This window comes from Mandrillus leucophaeus, unplaced genomic scaffold (genome assembly GCF_000951045.1).
Source record: "Mandrillus leucophaeus isolate KB7577 unplaced genomic scaffold, Mleu.le_1.0 Scaffold689, whole genome shotgun sequence".
Taxonomy (NCBI): Eukaryota; Metazoa; Chordata; class Mammalia; order Primates; family Cercopithecidae; genus Mandrillus; species Mandrillus leucophaeus.
Genome location: NW_012107463.1, coordinates 650,513 through 660,678, shown reverse-complemented (window position 1 = coordinate 660,678; position 10,166 = coordinate 650,513). Strand labels below are relative to the sequence as shown.

The 10,166-nt window shown below is 36.0% G+C and overlaps 1 protein-coding gene across 1 annotated transcript in view; it reads right to left on the bottom strand.

The window, feature by feature from the left end:
• Positions 1–1,445: 1,445 nt before the first annotated feature.
• The window catches only part of LOC105555498 (chromosome unknown open reading frame, human C16orf87), a gene marked incomplete at its 5' end in the record, with an annotated part of 31,049 nt that continues 22,328 nt past the window's right edge, over positions 1,446–10,166 (bottom strand). The window contains 2 exons of the mRNA XM_012002468.1: positions 1,446–2,475; positions 9,346–9,528. Coding sequence (XP_011857858.1) covers positions 2,357–2,475; positions 9,346–9,528 — 302 coding nt within the window. The remainder of the gene's footprint in view (positions 2,476–9,345; positions 9,529–10,166) is intronic.

Below are 10,166 nucleotides of genomic sequence, written 5' to 3'. Positions count from 1 at the left end.
TCAAGGTATTCTGAATAATCACATCATTTATAGATATCAGAGCAGAACAAATTGGATTAAGTAAAGAACTATAATTATACTCTTAGGACATTTGCTGATGACAGAGGTTTCTCTGACACCAGTGACAAAGTAATATTTTCTGAAACCATTACGACATGCCTAGACAAATTAAATTTTTTAGCTTTATAACAAGAAAGCTCATAAATGTATCTCAGAGCATACAATTTTTTGGAAAATTGGTTAAATAGGTTATGTCACAGAGGAAACCTAATTTGCCTCTCTGCCAAGGAAATTTTTAAATAAGCCAATAATTTAACATTATGAGATCTGAAGTAATTACTTTTCTACATGGCAAGCTCCAGCCCAGTCACCAGTACCTCCTTTACCATATCCAATGAATATTTTAACATGACTTCCCTCTGATGGTCTTCAGCTTTACATGGATAGACTCTGACATCGATAATTCCTTAGAGAGGTGCTTATTCCACAAGCTGCTCTTGCTTTTTCTGAGGACATATATATGTATACAAGCGTTTTTAGATATCAATCATTTTTAAGTTTTTTTGCTTAAAATCAAAAGTTTCCTTACAGTATGTTTCAAAGATAAAATCACATTACATTATTGGGGAAACTACTAGTTAAGACTCTAAAATGCATACAAGGCTGGGTGCAGTGGCTCATGCCTGTAATCCCAGCACTTTGGGAGGCCAAGGCAGGCAGATCACTTAAGGCCAGGAGTTTGAGACCAGCCTGGCCAACATGGTGAGACCCCATCTGTACTTACAAAAAAAAAAAAAAATTGGCCGGGCCTGGTGGCACTCACCTCTAATCACAGCTACTCAGGACACTGAGGCATGAGAATCACTTGAACCCAGGAGGCAGAAGTTGCATGAGCTGAGATAGTGTCACTGCACTCCAGCCTGGGCGACAGAGCAAGACTCTATGTCTCCTAAATAAATAAATAAAATGCATACAAAATAGTTGCAGTAGTACCTGCAGACAGATACAGAATTAAAGGAAAAGGAATCCTTAGGAAAATTCTATATCCTATCTACAGTACCTCTTAAGCTCCCTCTGCTGGTTACCATTTAAATAAAGTAGGAAAAAATGTTCCTTTTTTCTTTGAGGGGGTGATGGGAGATGCAGGATGAAGGATGAAGTTGATAATGTTACTACTAAAATTGAAAGGAGATTCTCTTAAAAGGGGGCTAAATCTAACTGATGACTATCTTCTGTAAGAAGGCTTTAAAAGGATTTCCAAACAGATTGGGGGAAGAGGGACTGAAAATAAGGGGAGTGACTGCCAAGTCTGAATATGTTAATCATTAAATTGATATGCCAAAATGCAAAAGCATTTAGTATAAATCAACTATAAATGATTATAACTTAACACTAGAAAAATTAAGAATTTAAATGTATTTCACAAACTTCACCAGAACAAAAAATTTTTATCACACTATTTAATCTACTTAGTTTCAATATTAAGGTTTATTTTTTCTTCCAGAGTGAAAGTAACAATTTAAATAATTATCAGGATGTATAAACGAATATCCATTCAGATAAAACATTACTGCTTAAAAGTGGCTATCTAAGAAATATTTTGCATGTAATAAATATATTTCATGTTTAGGTTAACAGGCACCATCTTGAGAGCAGAAGTTTTTTTTTTTAACTAATAAATAAATTACATTCAAAAAAACAAGGTGTTTATATCTGAGTATATCATTAAATGTTTTTCTTCATATAGCACCCAAACTTCAAACTGTCTAGAAAGTATCTCCTAAAATATAACTCATACCTTAAGTAATAAAAATAAAGGCCAAGAAAAAAAATCAATTTAAGACAAAATGTACAGTTTATATTCTTAATTCCCCATTCAATAAAATATCAACTGCCAATTTACTAAAAGTAAATGAACTGTATAGATGCAATCTGTTAGCACTGAAAATCTGAAATATATATTTTTAAAAATCACTCTGACAGTATTTAAAATATTGCATCTCTGGTGGCAAACCTGAAAACAATCAAGCATCTTATTACCCTAGTTTTCATACCTACCCCACACCCCATCACTTTTTATCCTTTACATCCATCCAGCATATTTTTTTTTTTTTTTTTTGGCAAATACACTTACTTATATCCCAAACACAAAACACTGACAATACTCCTTGGTAAACAAGGAAATCCCAGAACAGTCCAAGCCTACACAGCTTGTGTGGCACAGGCTAAATGACAGGAGAGAAACAATCAATGGCCCTTATTGATGCAGTCAGAATGCTCCTGAGAGTCCGTAACTGTTTGAGAATTTGCTGATGTAATCCTGACAGAAGTTTCAGCAGGTTTGGCAGACCAAATATCAGAGAATAAGTCTTTGATTGATAATTTTTCTATTTATTTCTGCCAAGGCGACTGAAAACACGAAAGCCTTTTCATCAGACAGGTTAGCATAGATGTCAATTTCCTTTTCCTGTTTCTCTGTTAAAAGAAAAAGGGAAAGTTTAATACAAAGGCAGTAGATGCAGTAAATTTAAATTTTTTAAAGCTTTCAAGTATTTCTTTAAATGACAGTATTATATATAATACTACAATATACATTAAATATTACTATGCTACTGAACTAAAAAGTTTTTTAAATTATACAAAGGAGTTACCGAAATGAAGATTAAATGAAGACAATATATATTTCTATACACAGGTGATCTAACAGCTACATCATTTCTCTAAGAGCCTCATATATTTCTATCTCCTCACTGAATCAAAATGAATTTTCTCTGCTAGACAAAATTCACTCTGAGAGATGGTCCCCTTCTGAACATCAATGGTCACTTTATGAATACATTAACATATTCATCTTCATCTTCTTATACAGGAAATAACATTTATTTCTATCTTTCCCCTCTCATTTACAAATGTAATCCAAGTTCACAGAAAATTTGAAAAAGAAAACAAAAATCACTGGTAATCTCATGAGTCACCAAAAATCACAATTAACATCTTGGTATGTATTCTTCTGAGTTACTTTTTCAGGGTCCCCTGATTCTATTTTTACTTTGTTTTGACATTCTAATCAAAGTTAAATGCATATAATTTACAATCAAATCATTTTTATAAAACTTGTTAAACAGAAGTCCTTTGCCCCATGCACATTTCCCATTCTCCAAATGCAACTACTTTTTTGGTGACTTTTTTTTTCCAGTTGTTCCTTTTTGCTTTTACAAAAACAAATCTCTAAGTAACATTTGTATAAGATGCTACTTCAGGGTTTTAGGCATTACTGATTCACTTTTCCCCATGGAAAATAAGGGTTACACTCTTTTGCATCTCTTGCCCCAGTAAACACTCTGCCCATCCCTCATCTTCTCACTATAGTTCAATCACAACTTCAGTAACATCAATTTTCAATGATTACATTATTATGCCTACGGTAAGTGATTTCACTTTTCCTTTACATTGTTTTCCCTGAAGTGATTCTCTTTTTACTTGCTTAGTTCTCATTTCTAACTCAACCCAAAGTCTTTCCTAGTTGTATAAATTTTTCAGGATGTTTATACATATAAGGTATTTTATCATTTTTATCTTGTGGAAGAAGTCTCTCCAAGTCTTCCAACCTGCTCCAGTATGAAATGGTTGCTCTCTAGGCCTACTGCACAATTTGCACAATTATCATCTTGTGCTCTTTCATCAGCATCATGCTGGAGACTCTCATCTCTAGAGTCGGGTGGACCCACCTTTGTCTTGAATCCAAAGATCCTTTCTTGGTTTACTTCCTTATTTTGGTAGCAGGTAACTTACAGGGGCTTCCTAAGAAAGGGAGTATTGGTAGCAAATTTTTTGAGACCCTGAATGTCAGAAAATATATTTAGTCTACCTTCACATTGATTCATGGTTTGACTGAGTATAGATTTGTAGGTTTCCGCCTAGAACTGTGAAGGCAGTAAATTGTCTTCTGACTACTGGTGCCACTGTTGAGAAAACCCAATACCTTTTTTAGAGTTATTTTTAAAATCAATGATAAATTTACACAGAGTGAAATACACAGATTCTCTATGTGTTCAACTGGAGGAGTTCTGACAAACATATACAAACATGTAACCCATGTCACAATCAACATATAACAAATTTCCTCCAGAAATCCCTCATGCTTCTTTCCAGCCAATCCCTCTCTACACCTACAAGCAACCATTGTTCTGATTTCTATTACCATAGAATCATTCTGTCTGTTCCTAAACTTCACATAAATGGCATCATATATAGTATGTACTCTTTTGTGTCTAGCTTATTTTGCTCAACATGTTTTTGACATTCATTGATGCTATTCATATATCAGTAGTTTGTTCTTTGCTGGACAATATTCCATTGTATTAGTTCCAACATCATTTTGCTTTTCTTTTTTCTGAAAACCTGAGGAATTTTCTTTAACCAAAGAGATATGAGATATAATGACAAACTCTGGCATAATTTATCTTTTTAACCATCCGTTAGACTGGGAATTTGTAGGCCCTTTTAACAAAGAAACTAAATGTCCTTCAGGTTGGGAAAATTTTCTTGAATAAATAATTGTCATTGTTAAAGTCATTGATGACTTCCTTCTCCTCCATCTTCCATGTTCCTTATCTGAAACTTCAATTATTTACAGATGTCAGACCTCACACTGGTCCTCTAAATTTATGGTTTCCATTCTGTTTTTTCCATCTCTTTTCAATTGATATACCTTCTGGAACCTTTCTTCAATTTTATCTTTAAGCCTTTTATTAAAGTTGTTCATTTCTGTGTATCATCTATGTTTTGGGGGTTTTTTGGGAATATTTTAAAGCTCATATTCCAACTGGCTTTTTGACCTCTGCAATTTCCTTTTAAATATCATCTTGTTCGTTTTATAATTACAATTACTTCTTTTGCTAAAGATATTAATAATAGTTTATAGTTTTTCTTTTCCCTGCAAAAACTTGTTGTTTTCCAGGTTATTTTTTCTCTCCTGTTGATTTGGTCTTAGCCTTTCAAACTATAATACACGCTTTCTTCCAGATATCTGGGTAATTCTTGGCAATATGCTCATATATAGGAGAGTGACCAAAGAAGCTGATTAGAAACATTTACACATATGTGGAGCTTGACTGTAGTCATCAGATTAGGATGATCCAATTAGGCCACTTCTCTGTGAATCTCTAATGAGCGTATCTTTATTTGGGGCCTTTTCTCTTGGATCCTTCAGATTCTCTAGAGAAGATATGTTCCATCTTTTTTTACCTGGACGCTAATAAGCCAAACTCAAGAACTCAGTATTTACTATGTCCTATTTTCACCTAGGCTTCCTGATCTTAACATGGTATCCTGGCCATCAACAGACACCTGGTGTTCCTGAGACCAAAGACTGTATTATTTATCTTTTTCAAAGGATAAAGTTGGGGGATAAGAGGGTAAACAGTCCTAGTGGGCTATTCATAAAAAGACTTGCAAACAGTCTTCTCATTTTTAGCCTCAATTCCACTTCTACTTCCAGACATAACTGATACACAAATTTCCTGACTTTTAGGTAATTGTGTAATAAAAATCAGTTTCTTTCTTAGATTTCCCCAAAGGAGTTTAGAGCTAGATGTGTTTCTTCAATCCACCATCTTCAGCTTGAAGTTTACATTCATTCTTTTTTTTTTTTTTTTTTCCCCCCGAGACAGAGCTCGCTCTGTCACCAGGCTGGGCAATGATGCGATCTCAGCTCACTGCAACCTCTGCCTCCTGGGCTCAAGCGATTCTCCTGCCTCAGCCTCCCAAGTAGCTGGGACTACAGACGCACACCACCACACCTGGTTAATTTTTTTTTTTTTTTTGTATTTTTAGTAGAGACAGGGTTTCACCATGTTGGCCAGAACGGTCTCGATCTCTTGACCTCGTGATCCGCCCGCCTCCGCCTCCCAAAGTGCTGGGATTACAGGCATGAGCCATCACACCCGACCCATTCATTCTTAAGTTCATTAATATGATGTTCAGAATTGCCTAACATATTTTAATCAGTCAAAATGTCACTTCTATAATATCCAGAATACCCTTATATATAAAATGAAGACTTACATCAGACTAACAAAAATTATTTAATGATTTGTTTTTATGACTTTGTAAATATATATTATTACGATGATGTCTAACAAGCTTTCCTTTTCCATTCTTCCTTCTTATTCGGTTTCAAAATAGAAGTCTTTTTTTCCCCTTTGGACCTCTCATTTGACTAGATAGAAAAGTCCATTTTTAAGTTAGGTTTTTTAGACACATTGTCAGGTTTTCCTTAATTCACGTGTTAAAGTTAAAACTTGCTTCAAATTTTTCAAATGCTCTAAGAGCAAGGAATCAATAAAAACCAACGAAATAGCTATTTAGCACTAAGAAGCATATCCAAGAAATCTATTCTAAAACACAGACATTGGCCGGGCGCGGTGGCTCAAGCCTGTAATCCCAGCACGTTGGGAGGCCGAGACGGGCGGATCACGAGGTCAGCAGATCGAGACCAGCCTGGCGAACATGGTGAAACCCCGTCTCTACTAAAAAATACAAAAAATTAGCCGGGCAAGGTGGTGGGCGCCTGTAGTCCCAGCTACTCAGGAAGGCTGAGGCAGGAGAATGGCATAAACCCGGGAGGCGGAGCTTGCAGTGAACCGAGATCCGGCCACTGCACTTCAGCCTGGGCGACAGAGCGAGACTCCATCTCAAAAAAACCAAAAAACAAAAAACACACAGACATTTCAAAAGTTCATGTTAGGTTGGTACAAAAGTAAAACGACAATTACTTCTGCACCAGTCTAATGGTTCTTGTCCATATTATATTTAAGAGTACAGTGGTTTACAACAAAGATTGGCAAACTAGGCCAAGTGCAGTGGCTCATGCATGCCTGCAATCCCAGCACTTTGGAAGGCCAAGATGAAAGGATCACTTGAGCCCAGGAACTTGAGACCAGCCTGGGCAACATAGTGAGACCTCATTTATACTAAAAGTAAAAAAAAATTAGCCTGGCGTGGTGGCGTGCACCTCTAGTCCCAACTACTTGGAAGGCTGAGGCAGGAGGATCACTTGAGCCCAGGAGTTCGAGGCTGCAGTAAGCCATGATCACTCCACTGCACTTCAGCCTGGGTAACAGAGTGAGAGACCTTATCTCAGAAGGAAAAAAAAAAAAAAAAAAAAAAAGCAAGGAAAGAAAAAGAAAGAAAGAGATTGGCAAACTATAGTACAAGTACCAAATGTGGCCCATCACCTGCTTTATAAAGTATTACTGGAACACAGGCATGCCCATTCATTTATGCATGGTTTATGGCTGCTTTCCAGCTAAAATGGCAGAGCTGAGTAGTTGTGAGAGAGATAGTATGGCCCACAAAGCCTAAAACATTTACTATCTGGCTCTTTACAGAAAAAGTGTAATGACTTCACGGTCTACGTAAGATTCCAGTTTGTGCTACAAAAACTAATTTAAGCAATTTCCTGCAATTTGTATCAAAAACAAATAAATTAAAAGCATATATTACTCTAGAAATAGCTTTCCTAAAATTTTTCTGTAATAAACAGAAAATGCCTAAAAAATATTTACAGCCAAATAAATGCTTCCTTTTTCAAGTAATCATGAAATAAAAGCTGAAATGTGGCATATATACAGTTCTACCACAAGTATACAGACTTCATTTCCCCAGCTAAAGACTGTCATTATCTGCTTTCTCATCTCCTCTCACCCACCACCAGAAGCATTCTTTTCTTTCAGCTGCATTCCCTCTACTTCAACTGAAAAGAATGTTGTTTTCTGAGCCAGGCAGTAGTTCTCTCTTTTCCTTTTTCTCTGTTGACTTTTCTTTACCTAGTTTCCCTTCTAAAATAATCCTTGGCATAGGTTTTCTGCACCCTATTGTTAAAGAAACATTCACATTGAATAAATAACTCAAACCCTCTGGAAGAGCATAATAGAAAGAAAGAGAAAAGCAGTAAAATTACCCAAGGAATAAGGAGTACCTCAGCACAGCCTTCCTAGAATACAGTAAAAAATGATATAAATCTTATTCCTTTAGCCATACAATAGTAAAACACCTTTAACTTTGATAAAAGCTAGGAATGGCTATACTGGTAAAGCTGTTTTCTAGCAATAGTAACTTTATTCAAATAAAAGCACATAAAGCAGAGAGAAATAGTGAAGTGGTAGAATGTTCTCATTGTCTAAAATAAGTGAAATTTACATTTATACAAAAAGCACTTGAGTAAGACAGAACATCTGAAAAGCAAAGCATAACTCACAAATAGTGTAAGAAATTATAAATGCATTTCAATGAAGATGAAATCATTTTGACAGAGGTTTTTAAAGCACAATAAAGAGCAACTATCCCTTTTTTAAATTAACTCCTGGCTTGAAAGTCTCAATTTTAAAAAGATACTTGTGGATATATAGAGGTTCATTATACTATTTCCTCTACTCTTGCATATGATGAAATTTTCCATAAGTTTTTAAAAAGATGCATACATCAAAGAAAAAGAGAAACTGAAGTTTTAATGTCTAAAAACAAGTTATTGGTAGATATTTGTCAGAAGAAAGGAGAAGACCTGTAAGGAGAAAAAGAAATATACTCTGGACCAAGAATTCATCTACACAAAAGCTGCCTCAGAGTAGGAAGCACACAAATCGCCCAATAAGCAGTTAAAAACTCCACCAAGAACACTTTCAATAGTAAAAGTTTAAAACTCACAGTGTAACAGTTTGAAATAGTCTTAACAGAACTCAGACGTGTCTTAAAAAGACAAAAAAAAAAAAAAGGTCCCAAGACTGGGAAGCCGAGGAGGGCAGACTGCTTGAGCCCAGAAGTTCAAGACTAGCCTGGGCAACATGGTGCAACCCCCTCTACAAAAAAATTAGCTAGGCATGATGGTGCACACCTGTAGTCCTAGCTATTCAGGAGGCTGAGGAAGAATCACCTGAGCCCTGGAGGTTGAGGCTGCAGTGAGCCATGATTGCACCACTGCACTCCAGCCTGGGTGACAGAGCAAGACCCTGTCTCAAAAAGGAAAAAAAAGAAGGTACAATCATTTTAACAGGCTTCTCCAGGATGTCATATACAAATCACCTTTGAACTCTATTATCATCAGTTTATAGCAAGGTAAATTTTACCTAACTAAGCCTTTAGGTTTCCAATAACAATTAAATTCCTGTGATTAAAAAAATAATAAGCATCCACCATAGAGGAAATGCTTTCAAACTAAAATATGAGTTGTGATTTTAAGTCCAGGAACTCAATGCCTCCACTTTCTTCACTACTACCTAATTAAGATCCCAGATCAATTTAATACTTGAAAAAAAAAAAAAAAAAACTGCTTGATTTATTTCATACCTCTTTCTTCCTCATGCTTTTTGGCAGATGCACTTTTAGGTCTTCCTCTTCCTCGTCTGATATGATCTGAATGGCTGTTACTTCGAGACCTCTTTCTGTTTTCTAAATCTTTATTTACTGTAGAATTTATCTTCTCTCTCCTAACTCTCTCTGTTCGCCTCCTCTTGGCCTCATGCTTGTTTTCTGTATGGATGAATAAAAGTGATATATTTTAGGGCTTAGCAAGAACTGTTTGCCCAAGTTCTCATTGTCTTCCTTTTTCTTTCTAAATAGCACTACAGTATGCTTCCTGGCATATTTCATAGAACTACAACCATAACATGTATGTCTCCCCCACACCCACATAAGAAAAAAAGAAATTCAATGGAATTCAGATCGCAATAACACATGAAGTAGGAGGAATCTTGGAAGAGAAAACAAGTTTCTTCATTTGGCAGCTTAAATTTCAGCCTCTACAAGTTCACACAATTCCATAGCAACCTGTCTGCCTTTTTCTTCCTGTTTACAAGCTAAAAGTAGTGAAATATTAAGAAAAGAAAAAAAAATTCCATACCTTTTTGCCCTCTACCTGAATTAAAGATTAAAATACGTGAAATATGCAAAAGTAAAACTGATCTTAAAGACAATATATTAAGCTTACAATAAAAATCAAACAGAAGGCCGGGCGCGGTGGCTCACGCCTGTAATCCCAGCACTTTGGGAGGCTGAGGCGGGCGGATCACAAGGTCAGGAGATCGAGACCATGGTGAAACCCCGTCTCTACTAAAAATAGAAAAAAATTAGCCGGGCGCAGTGGCGGGCGCCTGTAGTCCCAGCTACTC